The sequence below is a fragment of the Strix uralensis genome, chromosome 1 (genome assembly GCF_047716275.1).
Source record: "Strix uralensis isolate ZFMK-TIS-50842 chromosome 1, bStrUra1, whole genome shotgun sequence".
Classification (NCBI taxonomy): Eukaryota; Metazoa; Chordata; class Aves; order Strigiformes; family Strigidae; genus Strix; species Strix uralensis.
The window spans coordinates 3,388,731-3,408,182 of NC_133972.1; the positions used below are offsets into that span (position 1 = coordinate 3,388,731).

A 19,452-nucleotide genomic window follows, 5' to 3' on the forward strand; every position below is an offset into this window, starting at 1 on the left:
TACATTCTCCTGTTCCTTGGAAGTAGGCTGGGATGATTTCCCTTGGGGTTTTGTTTGTTTGTTTGTTTGAAATATACTGGCACTTCAGAAGAATTGAGTTTCCCTTGGCATTTTTTCTGTTGGCAACTGAGGTTTTAAAGCAAGGGCATTCCTATGAGTGTGAAGCATCCACAGTACCAAGTTCACAGTGGTTGTATTTGATACGAAACCATATGAGAACAGAGCTGTTGGTGGCCAATCTCTTTCCACTTGTGTCCTGCCCTGGTGTGTGTCTGTGCTGCATGTTCTCTGAAGATACCAGATGTCTGAATTAAATCCTTTCCATAACAAATAAGAAGCGTTATGACAGCTTCCCTGCTGTTTTAGCAATCTCAGCTTTGGGGTGGGCCATCACCTGGTCACTGGTGGCATCAGCTGTAGCCCCAATACTAGTGTTCTCTCTGCTTAAACAATAGCATTATGCTGGTTTTGTCCCAGAGACAGCAGGAGGGACGCATGCACCCCTTGGCGCTGTTAATGTCATTCACAGCTTCATATCTCAGGGAATTTTTTTATAAACCCATAGTATCTCAATCAAGAACATAGTTCTGTGTATGATAAGTCAGACATAACTCAGTCTGAAATAAGTCCTATTAATAAAACTGTTGCTAACCAGCAGTCAGGTTATCTGGGGGAAAGCATTTAGACAATGCAACGAAGGAGTCCCTCCAGAAAATAAAAAAAATATTCTTCTTGTTTCATAGTATTCTGAGGAATCTTAATACAAACAACAAGGTTTTCACTTAGCCATGGCAGGGCTACTTTTGGAGAAGGTTTTTTTTTTAAGTTGTGCTTTTAGGAGACCAATCTAAGAGGCAGAAAAGCAGCAGACGAAAAGAGGCCCAGAAAGAAGGACATCGAGATCAGTATCATTGTGTTGAGGTTACATTTGTATTTCACAAGCATGTGATTTTTTCCACTAAGACCTTTCTAAACCTATTAATATACATCATCCCATCATCCCCTCTCCCATCACTTTCTGTGCAGGGTAATTATGATGTACATAAACTCCACTGCCCATGGGCAAACCTTAACACATGGTCAAGTCTCACACAGCTCCATCCCTTACTGTTGTTTGATAGTCACTCGTGATCTCTCATCTCCTCTGCCTTCTGAAACTCTTTTGGTACATCTACATTTAGCTCCCAGGGTTGCCTCAAGGACTGCTCGTTATTTCTACTCAGCTCATGGTCTGATGGGAGGGAGGCAAAGTACAGCATATAGACACTTGACTAGTATATGAGCTGTACACACAAGAGCACAAGATGCTCCACCTGGTCTTCGTGGGAAACAGATAAAATATAGTGAACATTTTGCAGAATAGAAACACAACCATAAAATTCTATTGGTAGTTTGTGCTTTCCGTTTTGTGTTTGGTCCCCAATGTTTTCAGAAGAAAAATTGTTCCAAGTTGGACTGAAATGACAGGTCATTTTGAAATGGCAGCAAATATATTGTTTGGCATTCAAATAGAGAAATTACCTGTTGACCTTTTACAATGCATAACTATACTGATAATGAAAGTGAAGTGAAAACAGAAATCAACCATTATTTTCAGCTGAATTGGTGAAGCCTTTCATTAAAAAAGCAGTCTTTGTCAAGGTCATGCAGAGGATGCTGCTACATAAGGAAATACACAAGCACTTTTTTCTCCAGCCTGCACCCTTTCAATGAGAAGATGGTCACCCTTTTATCTAGGTTTCCCAAGAGGTGAAAAATTACAGCAGTATATCACCACTGCTCCTACTATAACTTCAGCAGACTTTATGGCTTCCAGGTCTCTATTTTGGAATAAGCCTGGATGAGGTCTGCCATGTTGTGGCTTTTGATTCACCTGGTCCCTCAAGAAGTGGATGCAAAAGCCTTAGGTGAAGGAGCAGTGTCTGGTTTGGGGTTTGGAAGCACTTGTTTGAGTCTCAGAGTCACTCCATGGGATGCTCCAAGGTGGCGACAGAGCTGGAGAGGGAGAGAGTAGCTTCATTGCACTAAAGGTGGGGGGTGTGTGTGTGTGTGAAGGACTATGGAGAGATTGAGAAATGGATTTGGGGAACCCATGAGGTTCCTAGCCTAAGGAAAGAAATATAACACAATCCTGAACCTCAGACTAAACCTACTCAGCCATACTATTGTGCTCTGAATCCTCACTGAGTGAGGAACCACAGCCTGGTAAGTCTCCAGGGCACAGGTTCAGCTTTGCACTTTGCAGGAAGTTTGTCCAAGCACATGGCGACTCAAAGCAGCCTCACATTTGGCACTGATGCTCTGCACCCTCAGCCTGAGCTAGAGCACTGAGTGGCAGTTCCTTGGTAGGGTTTCTCATCCCCTTGCTTCTTACTTTCTTGTAAATACCTTCTGGGGTTTAAGGAGCAGTGCACTTTTCAATCACTGTGCTTTTCCGACTCTGGTAGTAGCCTATAAATTGATATCTCCCTTTCTTGGATGCGGAATGTGTCGCCACAACTTTCTGGAGTGCAAAGGGAAATTCCAGAACCTTGACAGGAGAATGACACAGCCGCTTTGGAGAAGTGAGGCAGCTTCTGGCAACTCTCAGCACTAGAAATATAAAACACTTTGTAGACTGACTGTTCTCCCTGTAGCAACATGGTTTTGGATTCTCCAACCGTTTATTGACAGCTGGCTTCCTGCCTTCTCTGCAACTCCCCCCTTCACCAGCCTCACCAGCAGATGTTTGTTCAGATGTTCGCAACCATGGAAGAAATCATAAAACCTAAAAAAATACCCTCTGTTAAATCCTGAAGGGGAGCCGGGGGGTGTAGGAGAGGTCAGACATTGCCTGTGCTGTCTGCTCGAAGTAGGCACTGGCTTGTGGGTTGAGTGGTTGATGGAGAAGAGAAGAACCCCAAAGATACAACTTGTGGACCACATTGCAACACTTCCCGGGGGCTTCAGGCTCTCAAACCTCCTGGTAAGTGGGTGCTAAGAAGGAAGAATGTGCACCTCTCAACCAACATGTATGGGGACAGGTGAATTCCACCATTCCACACACAGTTATGGAACAGTATTGCGCTTGTGCCCCTTGTAATATGATTGTCTTAAGATGGAAGGTCTCAAACAGGACAGGGAAAATTAGTCACCAGATAATACATTTGGTGGCTATGATATGGTGGAAGGTTCCTAGTGAAACACTTCTGTATTTAATTTGTTAAACAGTTTAAAATAAGAAAAAAAAAAAAAATGAGGCATTATCATTATTACACTTATTATTCTGACATAAATGCCTTTCACTTTGCCTTTCATTTCCAAAATCAAATGTTTGTTTTGTAAATACTGGCAACTTATTCTTCTCTTTTTTTAAAATTTTAAATTCAAATGTTTTTATATTAACATGGCATATTTCATGTAAAATTGACTTAAAGAATCCCACTCCCCCACATTAGATCACTCCCAACCCTACCAAAACAATTCTTTTTGGGCTGAACATATTCATTTTGAGTTGCCAAAAAAGAATTTTTGTGGGTTTTTTGTGTGTTGCTGAATCCTCCTCCTGCAAATGCAAGCTGGTTTCTTTTAATATTTTAATTCCCCCACCAAGCCTGAAAACAACCACCCTTTGGTTAACTCATTTTGCTCTCAGATGACACAGTTGTGTAACTCTTCTATGTTGCTGATTGACATGTCAGTCATGCTAGTAGTGAGTGAGACTATGTGAGGCATTCAGCTGGCCTAAGTGAAATGAGCTTGATGGGTCTCAGGCAAGATGTAGCAGAAAGGCATCTGTAAAGCAAAAATCTCCTGGTAGCTAAGGAGTCAGTTTTGGATGTGGAAGCTGAAAGTCTTACTTGTACACAATGACATCCCCCAAGAAACAAAACACCTTGGCAAAGTACCTCCACCAACAACATCAGCCACCACAACCACCTACTGTGCTTTCCTTCCTCCAATGTCTAGTCTGACAGTGGTTTGCAGCCCAAAGACACATGCAAAAGAACTTCAGTGTCCTGGGTAGAAAATATTTTTTCCCAGACATTCCCTGACACAACCCCACATCATGGGGTTCACACAGCAACATGATGCAAACATCACACTCTCCCAGTTCTGTCCCAAAGGTGTTGTTTTTCTCCATCATCCTCATTGTAGCCATCCCCCAGCCATCCCTCAGCAAATCCAGGCCATCTTTGTGCACTTGTAGCTTCTGCAAAATCAAACAGTAGCTGGACCCCTTTAAAATGTCACACCCCTTGCCCTGCAACTGTCTTGAAAAAAAAAACACAACAGGGTTAAGCTGCCAAAGAGTCGCCATGATAACGTGCTGGCAATGGGGAGAGCTCTGCCTTGGTTTCATGAAGCTGGCAGGCACAGCACACATGCCGCTCCCAAAATAATCACACTATAACCCAGCCCCACTTGCAAATGGGCCAAAAGTTCCCCGTAGAAAATCCAAAAGTATAAACTAATATCTGCCATACTTCATACTCTGGGGGTTGGTTTTGGTTGTTTTTTTTTAAATTATTTTCTGAAGCAGGACATTATTCATTGTGAGCTGAAAAACAGTGTGCTCTGATCTTACTATGTAACCACAACCGTACTGGATGTTCCTGCCTGTCCCCAGCATCACCAAAGAGCCCAAGTTCAAAAAGCTGAGCCCCAGCTGGGACATTGGTCAAGAGGACAGAAATTTTAAATCCTGCCCTTGTATTGAAATTTCAAATTCTGATGGAAAAAAAGAAAGAAGAAGGAACCCTCTCCCTGCCATCACAATTTTTTTCCTTTCTGTTCAGCCTGCTGGGGTCCTTTGCTTGATTTAGAGGTTTATTTATTTACGTAGAAAGAAGCCAAATCTGAAGTTTCCTGCAACAGCAATTGGAGCTGACATTTCAGAGTTTTGTTCTGGTTTCTTTTTGGTCCACTTACAACGGTGTCAGTGTCCAAAACCTCATCATATTAACAAGTTCTCTGACCCGTGAAGGTTTTCTCCAGGCTTTGCAGCAGAGCCTGCAAGGTGACACTGAAAAACACGTTTCCCCAGAGACCCACAAGGTCTGTGCGTGTCCCGCAGCCTCGGTCCCCAACGTCCTTTCACACTCATTACAGCCAGCTCCTGCCGTCGTACACAAGGATATTGGAGGCGGATTCAGTCGCCCTGTTTATAAAGTGCTGTCATCACGCAGTTTGACGTTCAATGATATTTCATTTCTAGACACAGGCGGGTGCATTATGGGGGTGGTGTTTTTGCAACTATTAAATCAAAGAGAGAGAACATTTTTACCCCCTGCCAGGCTGTGACTGTTACCTACTAGTCAGCAGTAACCACAAACAGTGAAAAGTTTGAGCTGTTTTCCTTTACCAACACTTTATCTTTTTTTTTCTTTTTTTTTCCCCCCAAGCACTCAGCAGTTATTGTGAAGCTGCTTTTAACCATAGCTGGGTTCTCAGTGATGCCTTTTTTTATTTCCTTGCTTCCCATTGCTGTTTTTATAAGGCTGGGTGGGTTATAAACTGGTTTGTTTTTCTAAGATCATTCACAGGAGCAGACTTCTCGCAGGAGATTTTTCAGCTGCGGCTGCGATGTTCCGCTGCTTCCCAGAAAACACAATCGATGGATTGTCACTGTTTCTATTCTGGGATTTGGATGTGTAAGTTTGCTGGAGCAGAGAAGCTTATATAGGCTGGAGGTTGGGTTGACTCTGGTTGGGTTCCACCGTCCTTCCCAGAGCAATCCCGGCAGGATGGGCTGCGGGGTTCAGCTCTCCTGTACCTATTGGAGGTCTGGGAGGGTGGCACTGGTCCCAGAGTTGGCCATCCAGACACTTTGCACAGCTACAGTGTGTGTTTACACATGCACCAAGCATTTGGATAAAGAAAACAAACTGCATAGGGGTGTATGCATGGGTGTAAATGTTTACTCATCTATATCTATCTATCCATCTGTATGTATGTGTGTATTGATTCATATTTACATATGGATATACATAAATGCACACTCACATTTCTTTCCTACACATGTCTATGCACACATGCACATACTATATATTTTATATATATATATACTTACTATACATATATATATGTCAGAATGGTTTGGGTTGGAAGGGACCTTAAAGATCATCTAGTTCCATGGGCAGGGACACCTTCCACTAGCCCAGGTTGCCCAAAGCCCCGTCCAACCTGGCCTTGAACCCTTCCGGGGAGGGAGCATCCACAAACTCTCTGGGCAACCTGTTCCAGTGCCTCACCACCCTCACAGGAAAGAATTTTTTCCTAATATATATTGTATGCGCAAGTCACACTGACAACCATACTCATACATTAACCCCCAAGGCAGTCAGAGAAACCAGAAGTGAGAGATGATGTTTTATAAAGGACTGGTATAAATCTGCACTGATGTTTTTGAATCTAGAGGCTAGGATCTTTTGGATCTAGAGCACGGATCATTGGAAAAGTAAGGTGCAGGTATTCAGTGGGATAAATCAGTATGGGTGCATGCATGACTGGAGGGAGCTATGCTCATTGACCCCCTCCTGGGAACCCATGACATGAACAGCATTCACAAGCAAAAGCCACTAAAGCTCTCCTGATTCCTGCTATTAGCGGGAGTAACATCCAGTTCCCTGGCTATGGCTGGGATTCTGGGAAGCAGCTATGTCATCAAAGAGATCTGGGCTGCAAGCTGACCACATACCCCAAGCATAGCATGATGATTTCAGTTTAAATTTAGGTGAGTTCCTCTCTGCTTGTCTGCTTTTTTAGGGTTCAGATTGCAGTAGGGCAGGGGAGGGAACAATGCCATGTATGAGACATGAAATTAAAGTCAAGAAGGAAATTTGCTTAGGAGGGAAAAAAATCTAACATTCTGGAGATTATACTGGCATTGCCCCTCTACTAATATTACATTCATTTCCTTTCCCATATTTCTTTCCACTTCTTTAGACTGGCCAGCATATGATAGTTTTATACATGTATATATATATATATATATGAAATATTGTTAGGAATTATGCTTTGATGTTGCTTTGTTGGTGGTGGTTTTAATAATACCTGTGCTTTAACCAATCCTTTTGCCACTTGGAAACCTTACAACAAAGTCTGAGTAAACAGATCAGTCCCTGGGCTGGGGGAGGAAAGAAGATGGAGGTGAAGGAGCTCACTACTAATCTAACATCAGAAAACTCTATACTTTGAGACTATTCAGAGACACTACAGCTTTAGGAGAGGCTGGGATGATTTCAGGCTCAAAGTCCCAGAGCCTGTGCAGCGAGGTGGTCAGTTCTCATCAGCTGGGGGTATGTATCTTAGTGCAGAACTAACTGGTTACCCCATTTTTGGCCAGTCCGGAGCAGGCGCCCACGGCACACCTCTGCCTGAAAATCGCTGTAGATACACTCTGCCTTTTCCTGCTGCCAAGGGGAACTGCTCTGTAGCAGCTTTTAGGTATTTATATCAGTCCTACTCTTCTGACACATCAAAACCCTTCATGAAAACCCATCTCAGAGATATAATTATCACTGTCCCCGTTTTTCTTCTGGAGAATGTAAGTGCAGAAATAGGTCTTTACCCAAGGTGTCTGCTCCCAAGATCACCACCGGGACTTGCACAGAGAAGCTGAAGAGCTCTTTCACTTGGGAATGCATTTCACATGGAGATGCATTGCCCTTGTCCAGCATGGCAAGGACTTGGTGACAGTTTGGTAAGCAGCCTGGCCCTGGAAGGGATGGGGTGCAGGACCAGGGGGGAAGGCAGCACATCCTCATCTGACTCTGAGTCACGTTCCCTCCCAACTCACAACCTGTGTGGCTCCGCTCCCCACAGGGAATACCCACTAATGCCTTTTTCCATCCTGTCAGCACAGACACTGGGGAAAAGTGCACCCAGGCACCTCTACCCTAACACTAACGTCTTTGTAAAAGTTAGGGGAAACCCAAAGTTTCTGTTTCTATTAAGAGCCACTGTTCGTCTCCACCCCCATCCTTCCAATAGCTACTCTCAACATTTTTTCCCCTTCTCCAACTTAAGACTTAACTGGTTTATGAGAGGAATAAATACTCTGACTCTACAGTCCAGCTTTCCAGCAACTTGGGAAAAGTTAGCACTTTGGCCAGGGCCTTCTGCATGCTCCGAGCTGTGCATTTAATTTAAATTTAATAGTTATTGCATGTTACACAAATGGTGATTAAAACCATATTGACTGAGGTTTAGCAGCTATGTGAGAAATGCAGATCTTATTACAGAGCTGCTCCATATCCAGAGTGTGCTTTTAATAACTCCCTGCTCATCAAGGGGCAGATTGGGGAGAGAAAAAAGAAAAGGCAAGGGTGGAGGGATGATGGTAAAGCTGCAGGCCAGGCAGCTCTTGCTCGCTTCCCACCTCAGGCACACACACTCATAGCACGAGATCTTCACACCGATATGTTGCTTACTTGCCCATCTATAAATCAAAGAAGACCTACCCTTATGCACAACTATAGACATGCAAACAAGCCTACAGAGGCCACATCCACACCACATGCTGGAGAAACAGACAAACATGTTGGCTGAGATCTCAGAAGATAAATTTCCATGGCAGGATGTATTGCTGTAAGGGCTGTCGAGGTCAGGACCTGCTGCAGAGCCACTTGAAAACCCCAGAAACTGTCAAAACAGGGCTTATTTGTTATTCTCTCATTCCCCCCCTTTTCAAAAAGCTGCAAAGTTCATTTGGTGACAAAGCAAAAATAAACAACCTCTTGTGTCTTAGTTTGCCTGAAACAACGACTGAAAAGAGAAAACGAACCGGGAAAATAAGAAGCGCATTAAAATCACCCTGCTGAGAGCAGTGTAAACCCTTTCAAACCAACTCTTTCTTTTGCTCAGTTCTTTGCTTTGCGTAATTTCAGTGCTTCATGCGGAAGTGAAAAACAGGCTGGGAGATACCGCAGAGAGACAAGGGGTGTATGATAGCAGGGGGCAGATAAAGATGTGAAACATGCAGAGGTACAAGGGGAAATGTAGTGGGAGATGAAAATTAACCCTAGCTATGCTTGCAGAAAATCTTACTTTAGATGATTTCAAATGACTCAGTAAAGCTGGGCTACCCTTGGATGGGGTTTAACCAGCGCCACAGCCTTTTCTTCTGTATTAGGCAAATAAGGTTAATGGTTTTTAAGACCCACTACAGAAATCTTCTCCTTTCCATGACAGTCTAAGGAAAGCCACGTTCAGAAAATCCCTCTGTGCTTCTGTCTCTCAGCAGTCTGGACACAGACTCAGAAAGCTGCACATTTTGCTTTAAATGCTCCAAGGCCTGAGGATTCAGTAATGTTGCAACTCTGAGTTATTTCAAATAAAAAAGAACGTATGAAACTTGACAGGTTTCCATCTCTACATCCCTCAGACCAAGATGAGCTGTTTACAGGTTTGGTTTTGTACATCCCTGTGCCACAGACATCAGACATTGCAGAAAAGTTATTTTTTGGCAGCTGCATAACAAAGACTTGGAAGAGGAAACTGCCCAGAAAAAGAAAAAATAGCTTTTTAAAATAATCATACTACTATGCATTTTAGGGTGCCACTGAACAATTTCCAAATTTTCAGAGAAAAAGTCATTTTAATTAAGAATGAAAACAGGTTTGGGTTTGTGTTCTACTTGATGACAGTTTTAGTTGGAAATGAGGGAGAAAAATTGTTCCAGATTGGTCAAACTGAAGTAATTTCAACCATTAAAAATTTCTGGGTGTTTTTTTATATAAGAAGGAAAGAACCCTCCAAAATTAATGGCTGCTTCAGATCAAAAAAAAAATCTAAACATGGAATTAACTAAAAAATAGCTGAAACTGGTAATTTTCCTTATCCTTTTCAGATTTTTTTTGAAAACTCTTTGCAAAATCTGCGTGTATTTGCAAAACATTCAGGTACCATCAAATTGCATTTTTCAAGTCTCCCCGAAAAGTATTTTTACGAGGAATGTCACCCAGCTCTGTGAACAAGAGAGATATACAAAGATAGCCAGACTTTCATTGGACTAGAAAATTCATCTGGAAAGCTTTTTTGATTTCCAGTTCTATTTGGTTTTGGCCCTAAGAATGAGTGGAATATACCACAAATAAACCCTTTTGCTGTGTTTTAATGCATGCTTTCTCAACGTCTTAATATTTTTTTGCCGTTCCTCATCCTGGCCTGCACCTCTTAGGGATCATTGCTTTGGGGATGCCCCAGCCATCCATCCCACATCCCCTCTTCTGATGAAACATTTCACTGGGTGAAGGCTACAGGTTGTTCCTTAATGTTGAAATACCCTCTACGCTTTCAGTCACTGATTCCTTTCTGTCAAACAAGCTTCCAAATTCATGCCAACCTGAGGCCATCCCCCCCAAAGGAAGGGACAGGAGAGACAAAGGTGCTCTCTCCATTAATAAAAGCTGCTACACAATGGCCAGCCTGGCTGGGAACATCCTATGCTTCCAGGCTGACACGGAGAGTGATAAATAAAGGAGAGAATAAAGGAGCAGAGCTGCCTTCAGAAGAGCACTATGGCAGCATGGCTTTTTAATTATGCTTTTCTCTAGGATCCATCCAGAAGCACTGAAGTAAATTGCTAATAGGGCGTTACAAGCTTGACAATCATCTGATTTTTATATATAAGGCAGCATGTCTCAGCCACTGACTCCTGAGAAATACCTGTGGTAGTTGCATACAACAGCCTCGACGGATGGGAGGTTTTGGAGAGTAAACAGAGACTGCTGACAGCCCTGACAGCATCATCCAGTTTAGCTCCCCTCTCTGTGCACACTTGCGTGTGAGCAACTTGTGAAACATCGGACCTCTGCACCCTCCGCTACGCAGAGGGCATGAGACAGGATGGGAGAAAGCACCATTTATAAATGGAAAGTGGTATGCTGCAGACTTTAGCTCTCATGAATTTGGAGGATGCTCCTTTTCCAGCTCCCTCTCAAAGCCATTGCTGCCCACCATGACCTGAAATCCTCAAGTCAGGTTTTTCCTAGGAAGGACCACAGACTACTGAATTTGGATTCCTCCCCAGCTTCATGGGGGTGATGGATGCAGGATTTTCTTTCAGACATGGTAGAGATTGCTCAGGTTTGGGATCCTGCAGATCTGTTTTCCTCCATGGTCAGCCCAGAGCCAGGATTTTGGAGTAGGTCCATCATTTCTTTTAGAGTAGCTCCTTAGGCAGAACAGCTAACATTCAGCAGCCAATATCTATACTGTGAAAAAGTCCCCACACTGCTAGAAATCCAAACCAGTGGATCTATTCAGCACTGTACAAACCAGATAGTTTTACTGGCTTGCATCCAAGCACACTCCAGCTCTGGCAGTGTTCTACTGGTGAGCACCAAGTATTTGCAGTTCTCATTACCTGGAGAAAAAAAAAATGAGCTGTCAGGGCTCTTCACCGCATCCAGCTCATGGCTCAAGTGTGCCTATACTTCAGCGAGCCCTCTTCTCTACCACTGCTTTATTCAGTCTATCTTAGATGCTCATCTTCGGGTGAAATGAATGAACTTCTGAAAGTGCCTGTTTCTATTTAGCAGCTGTAGTGGGATCCTGAAGAGACTAGCTCAGCCTTAAATGTCTAACTTGTAGATGCCTGAAATACAGCAGGTGAAGCCAAATTTTTTCTTTCTTTCTCTGTCATTGGGCCCAAAATGCTTTTCCCTAATCTTTGGGCTCAGTAGAGCTCATGTGAGTCAAATTCTGCATATAAAATATCAGATTAGATGATTAAACAGCCTTAAACTCCTTAAAACAAGTACTCACCACACTCAGTGACATGAAATGCTAATAGATCATGCAGGAGCCTTTGGTCTTCTTCACTCATCCTCATATTTCTATTTGGTGTAACTGAACAGGGCAGAGGACCCTGGATATTCCGATTATTCCAACTGAATGGAATTTCTCCTATATTACTCTTTTCTGGTTCTTATCTTGTGCCCAACCCAAGGGTATCAAGGAACTTTGGTTTATTAGCTTTCTAGTGCAAGAGGGCAGTGGGTCACATGTTAATTAGTTGTGGAAACTTTTAATAATGCAACTCAAACCTCCAGAGACTTTATGCATTTATCTGGGTAATCTACTAAGACCCTGTGCTTGAGATAGTAACTCAAATTTGTGCAGCCAAAGATTTCACAGTGGAGCTTGTTTTTCTTCACTATAACCAGCTGAGATAGTCATCTCATCTAAGCTAAATGTCTAGGTCCCTCCCCTAGAAGCCAGGCTGGACTTTTTCCGCTTTCAAATAAAGATACATCCCATACTAAGAAAGATATCTGGTATTTAAAATAGATGGCATCTGAAATCTCTGGAGTTACAGGAGTTTGTCCCATTATTATGCTGAAAAGGGAGTAATTTTTATGCATCTGAAGATATTTTGCCAGATCAATGCAATTTTTGAGCATATACCTAAGAAGCATTTGTTGCTCACTAAATTAAAAATAAACCACAATCAGCTTACAAAAGTTCTCTCACCTCGTCAGAGCACTGGTCCATAGCAAGAACGGTGAGTCAGAGGTAAATCCCATAAAATGCAAAAGGAAAAATTTCCTACTGACTCCCACGAGCTTACAATGGGGTCTCTTTGTCTTTGCTAAACTTTCAGTTGTTTCTGCCTGGAGCCTCATCAAGACTCACTACTTAAATTTCTCTGTGCTTGAAAGGCTCAGGAAGAATCCACTGAGAGAGAAAGAGGCCCAGCATGGGCTGGGTTTAGCCTGGCAGGTGTCTGCCCACTTCAGAAACCTTCAAATATGTGAGCACAGGAGGGAAATTGCTCTCTAAAAGTATTTCTACTGAGATGCACTGTAGGCCAATAATAGTAACAGTGATGACAATGGGAATATGTAGCACCTGAAAGGAAGGAAACCAAGGGAAAAACTAGGTTGGAGAGAGAAAGATGAGAGGGTGTTGCGAGGTTGAATGCATATGGTGGCCACCTTCAGCTGTCTTGTTGCCTGATCTTGGAGGCTCAGGTAGACAAGTGTAAAGAGTTCCCATGTCATTCTCAAGGAAGGCTTGGCCAAACTCTCGATGAGATCTAACATCCTGACAGGTTTCAAAGTGGGCAAAGACCTACATCCCCCCCACATCTTACTAAAACATAACATGATTTCTTCCAAGCTGGATAAGACACTTGCACACCACATGGGATACCCAGAAAGGCTTTCTTCTGTATCAGACAAACTCTTTGTATTTTGGATGCCTTTAGTATGTCCCGGGTCATCATCTACTCAGAGGCTCACACAAAGTGTCCTCACACTGAGTATTGTGCTGTCCTGTGTGGGTGGCTTGGGGACAGCTCTGTACCACCTTCTACCTCATGCACTGTTGACATAGCTGTGCTCTTCTGGTGTAAAGCAGGGGTGAAACAGATTGTTGAATGGCTTTGAAGAAACCTGCTCCTGTTTTCTCTGTACCACAGGGAAGGTGTTCTTCAATATGCTGAGATACAAATCATGCCCACACTGGGATGTCCTAACCATAGCCTAGCAAATGGCTTTTTCTGGCAAGAAGAGTCCCCCTCTTTCCTAAGCAACTTCTGTTGTATCATGCTTTCTATGGGTTTATGTTGCAGACAACCTTATACTCCTGCCACCAGCCAGCTACAAGGTCACCTGCTGCTGAGCATCTCACGCCAGAAGAGATGTGTGCCCATGAGCTCATAGTCTGCTTTCCTCACACATCCAGATAAAATACTTCTTTTGCACACTCAGAATCTCTCTCAAGTGGGCCAGCATCTCAGCTTTCTTATTCACAAAGAAGACTTTTGCTTACAAAACCTTTCACCCCTACACACTCCCCCCGCTTCTTACAGAAGTCGGGGATGCAGCTAAATTCCTCTCTCTGAATTAAGAGACACATTCAAAACCTCCCATGCAGCTACAAAACTTCAAGAAATCAGGGCACGCACCCCATGGCTACTAATTGCACACACAAACTCCTCAAAATCATGACCACAAAACCTCTGTCTCATACACGTACCTCTTCACACACAAAGGCACATAGGTGTTTCACCTTCTCTTCTACACATATTCATTACTCCCATAAACTGGATTTGTTTAATGTAGCCACATGTTTAATAGAGCACTTTTTTTCTCTCATGCACACTAATGCAACACATACCCAACAAAAAAAATCCTTTTTATCCACAGAGTAACTCCTGTTTTTTCATTCGCCCATCTAAGCTGTTCTCACAGGTACGTCCACTATTAACTCATATACATTTCTCCCACATCCAAGCTCACTTCAAAATAATCATTTCAGTCACTTCAGCCCCCCAAAAAATTCTTCAGCAAGGCACCAAACACTGCTCTGACAATTCCACCTAGCAGGGTATTTGTTGTTGAATGGGATTTTTTCCCCCATGAAGATCAATTCATGTCCCCCAAGAGACATTTGCTTCCCTTCCCCCAGACCTCGACCTCTACTCAGCCCCACTGCACGCTGTAGTGGAGGCTCGCACGTGCATCCCTGAACAGCTGCATCCCTGCTATCGCACTGCAGCACGCTCCATGCTTCAGAGATGAACAAGCAAGTCCAGCAGGATCTCATCTTTACCGGTGCTGCACGATGCCTGCGTATTTCTCTCATGGCTGCTTCCATCCCTGATGCTCTTACATGTTTTCTTGCAGAAAAAGGGAAAGAAGCTTTTATTTTTTAGTATCCCTGCAGATGTTTAGAACCCTGCAGGGCTTTTCAGGGACAACAGATTTCCAATGGCTTCAAGATCACAGTACTCCACAAAAATAAACAATGATCATTTTTTCCCCAGGCACCTGTATTACTGCATGCTGCTACAATAAGCATATCAAGTGATGACAAGGGAAAATGTGGTTATTAAGGATAACTTTATATAGCAAACCATGTCCCTTCCACGTCTTCACATATGCCAGCTGTCTCTGCACGGCCTTTTTGTACCCAGGACTCACTGGACTTTGAGTACACGTCATCTCAGCTAATTTTAGCTGCTGAAATGTTGGCACGCAAATACCTGTTTCATCTCCCTCTCTAAACAGCATCTCCCAAGGATGATTCAGTCCATCCCAATATAGGTGTTTAGCATTACTGCAAGGGACAAACCTCTGGAGAGTTTCTCTCTGCTGATTATAGATGATCTGTTTAAGATCTATGATCAGCTTTCCAATGGTTAAGGCTAGATGAGCCAATCCCACTTTCTGTGTCCATAACAATAAAAATTTAATCCTGTTTTGTATCAGCCTTACTATTTTTCAGGAGAACAGAACATATTTCTGGCAAAATGTGCCCCCTGCTAAAAGACAGAATTCAGGTGGGAATTAATCAGATATATGGAAAATTAGATATATTGCTACAAAATCTCTTCAGGATGGGACCATTCTAGAGAAACACTTTCTTTAAAAAAGACTTCCTCATGGACTCAGTCAAACTGTTACAGAAAAACAAAGAAAAAAAACCCCCAAAACCTCTTTTCTGTAAGTTGCAAACAACATTTGATCGATCACACTCAATCTATTTTGAAAATTTCTAAGTATTGAGTCAAATCCTATGGGAACGTGTATGTGAGTAACTTAAAACTTTAGAATAACTGCATTTACTTGAGGGGACATATCTAACATTTAAGCCACTGTAACTGACACCCAGTAGACACCCAATACAGACCAAGACCATGAAATGGCAAGAGAAAGACAATAAGAAAATCTAGTATGATTCTGGAGTGAAAAATAAGCTCTTAGACCATTATCATGACAGCAGACTATGACAGTCAGGAAAATTTTCTCTACCACATAAATATTTTACTTTTGAGACTTTTTAGTGTCTAAAAAAAGAGTTAAAAAATTCCAAATACAAAATTGCACAATAAAGTATTAAAATGAACATTGACAATTTGAGACAGTCCCATCAAAAGATGCATTTTGATCATTTTTAACATTTTGGTTTGATATAAGGTTGTTTTTCTTGCCTTTTTTTTAACTACCAATTGTCTTCTGCATGAAAACAAGATCCAGTTTCATCCTGGAATGCAGAAATGGGATGTTTGGAGAATTTCAAAACTCATTAAAGCATTTTTTTTTAAATGTTGTACAATGATCTAGGGAGGTATTCTGATCTACACAAGATGGCCTGAGCTCCACCAGAGCTAGGTTTATGAAGCAGGAAGCAGTATATTTGCCAGCCCCAGCCCCTGTACACAAATAGTTTCAATTTTGACAAAAGCATTTTTGATTAAAAACATTTAATTTGAAAATTCCCAGGAAAACTTCTCTAGAGAATATCATCTCCCCTTTTGGAAAAAAAAGCAAACAAACAGACCCAAACCATGCGTTTACCAGCACTTTGCCTAGTCCAATTTTCTATATAGTAGATAATGGAATAGTCTCTGCAAAGATTAAGAGATGTTATCACAGGAGTACTGGATTTACTTATTTTTTAGAAACTTAATACATATTTTTTAAGTACTTTAAAAAAAATAAGAGTCCATAATTGCAAATTGTGCTGGAGGGAAAAAATAATACTTTGCATAAATAAGCGTGCAGAGTCAGTAAGTTCAAAAAAAAAAAGCAGAAATGAGTTGGTTTCAAATCCTGTTTGGATTAAAATGTATTCGATGATCCTGAATCTGTGTTGACTACAATGATGCATGTCTATTTTTTGAGAGGTACCAGTTAGGGATTTGTATTTCTAAATTACGACTCATCTTTCTACTGGACTTAGCTGCCCTTCATACCACAGTGTCATAGTACCCCAGCTGAACATTATCACAATGTCACAGTATCCTGGCCGAAGCTCTCTGTGCCCTCAAAGAGAAGTTATTGCAATTGTCTCCTCTTTTAACAGCGCAGGAATGTTAAGTACAGAGACGCTAGCAGAGAGCTGGATCCCACCACGTACCACTTGCCCAAGGTCACGGTGGAAGTTCTTCTCAGAGCCACAGCAATAACTCCGATGTCATTACTTTAAAAACTAGCTCAAAACTGAATTCTTTGTAATTTGGCTTCTTCTTGATATAGTTACAAATGATTGCTTTTTTTCACCAGTATTTAAACAGCAAGAATTGCAAGGTGTTTATGATTCAAGGTAGGACAAATGCGCTTTCAGTACTTCCTCTGTTAGAAATCCCCAGATGCAAGAGTCAGTCCCGTGTGGAAGAAATAAAAGGTTTCAGCAGCCCATGATTCACAAGCAACCCATGAGACCTGTTGTGGCACACTCAGGAGGCATGCTGAAGTGACAGAGTAACATATTCCCTTTCTCACATAATTTCTGTGTTTTCCTGAGAGAGAAACTTTATTCTTTTACCTAACAAGAGAGGATCCCAGAGACATTCATCCCTCATCTCAGCTCTGAGGAACTGGTGCCATGGATGGCTGTGGAACTCTGTCCGTTTTCCTCTTTGGCATTATCCAGTCTTGTCTCATGTCCTCTGGCTCACCTTAAACACAGGTGATCACCAGGACTCCCCTGTTGGTTGCTCAATTTCTTGTAAGAAACAGGAAAGAATCTGGCTGCTTTAAACTAATCAACAAAATAATGCTGATTTACACCCAGCTACTGGCTGGTCCAAATCCCCATGAGAAAAAAACCTGTGAGATGATGCAAAGCCCGTCTTCTTTTCCCTGAGGGCAACACCTTTTCCCAAAGGACAATTCCGAAAGGACAATACCTTGAAAAGAAATTTTGCTATGTCTTGCAGTGTCTACCTGTCATGAGGTACTTACTGTGCAAGCAATATGGGAAAGCTGTTCCTAAAGATGCGTGCAGGGATCTCTGACATTGCAGGAGGAACAAAGAGGAACTAGTCATTTTCAGAGCTTTATTTGCTTATTGCAATTTTGTAAGTCAGGAGATCACTCTTTGATAGTCCATTTCATGTTCATTTCCATAGGAATAAATAAATTTCTTCTCCTTATCACTCTCTGAGAGAAATTTCTTTTGAAATAAGAGTCACTCTCAGATATCTGCTGAAGGATCAGTTCCCATGGAAAAAGCATTTGAAGGGGAAGCAAGATCTCCAACATAATTTCACTTGAATTATCTACTTCATGGCTTTAAAATTCTGAGTGTTTCCTAAACATTGACAGTTTCCTGTCAATGGAGTAATTCACTGAAAGGGCAATGTGATGCCAGTTAGGCAGCTGAGGATTAGTGACCCCAAATTCTCTCAAAACTTCTTTCTGAAATGACCTTGGAAATATAAGCTTATCCTTACACATTTGAGCAAGACTTCAGCAAATGCTGCTGAGATCAGCAGTGACTCTTTCCAGCAGAGACTTCTCTAAAGGAGAAGGAGGAGGAGAAGTCTCATGCCCTTTGGAGGAATCTTTGGAGCAGAACCTGAAAGCAGCAGGTCATTCAGGAAATCTGGATTTTTGCCCAAGTTTCTCCCTGCCTTCCAACACACACACACATAAGCACACAGTTTCTTTGCCATTCAGTTGGGCTTTTCTGGAAAATCACGGGAGGTGTCACTGGCTTACTTTAAGGAAGTCCCAGGCTGGTGATGTCTACCTAAGTGATGCATTCCAGGCAGTGAGAAATGAATTCAACCCATAGTCCAAGCCCACTCCAAGCCTGCAATCTAGCCTTGGCCTTTGGTTAGTCAGTGGTCAGCCCCAAGTACAGTCTAACCTTCCCGGCATCTACCTGCAATATTGCCTGCAGAAGAGCAATAAGTTTCCCACTGAGGTCAGTGAGTCTTGCATGCAATAACATTTGCTATTTTAGGGATAAGACAGGACAAACAGGGCTGAACATCCTCAGATAAAATAAGATTCAGCTCTTAGTTTCTCTGTTTAGCAGACCCCCCCAGTGACTTTGCTCCCACTCTTACTCTACCTTTGGCAATTGCCTTTGCTGCTCGCTTTCTGCTTAAAACCAAGAGCTACTTTTGGAGAACGTCATCTCACAGCATTGAATACACCACCACCAAAACCACCATGAACACAAGCCCCACCAGCCTGCTTCCTCCCATGCCAGGTTAGAAGATACATACTTTGATAGAAGCTGGGTTAAATTCAACTTCTTTTCTGGGTTCTGGTTCTGCTGGTTTAGGTGCTGGTTTGGGTTCTTCTTTCTTAGGTTCGGCTTTCTTAGGTTCAGGCTTCTTTGGAGGCATGTTGGTTTGCTGGTGGGCTGCTTTAGAAAGGGAGAGAAGGAGACAGACAGACAGACAGGAAAGAGGTGGCTGCTGCAGAATAGATCACCAGCGCACACAGGTCTTTATCCCTGTCCAGTCTCTTGAAGTCACGCATTGTGTCACTCTCAGACCTGTCACATGCCAGAGCTTACAATAGGACCATTGCTATAAAAGGACAAGACATTTACCGGGCTATTTTAGAGCCATCGTATACGGCATTGTCATGAATTAGCACTTAAACGGAAAGAGAATTTGGGGGGTTTAGGACAGAGGCTGGCGCTGGGTCAAACATTTTTGGTGTGTGTGTGTACATGCATGTACATGTATGTGTACAAGGGGGAGGTTGGCTTATG

General features: G+C 42.5%; 1 protein-coding gene across 1 annotated transcript in view; it reads right to left on the minus strand.

Moving 5' to 3' along the window:
- The window catches only part of MYL3 (myosin light chain 3), a 38,861-nt gene extending 19,689 nt beyond the window's left edge, over positions 1-19,172 (minus strand). The window contains exon 1 of the mRNA XM_074869162.1: positions 18,956-19,172. Within this exon, the coding sequence (XP_074725263.1) occupies positions 18,956-19,078 (123 nt within the window). The 5' untranslated portion in view covers positions 19,079-19,172. The remainder of the gene's footprint in view (positions 1-18,955) is intronic.
- Positions 19,173-19,452: the final 280 nt, after the last annotated feature.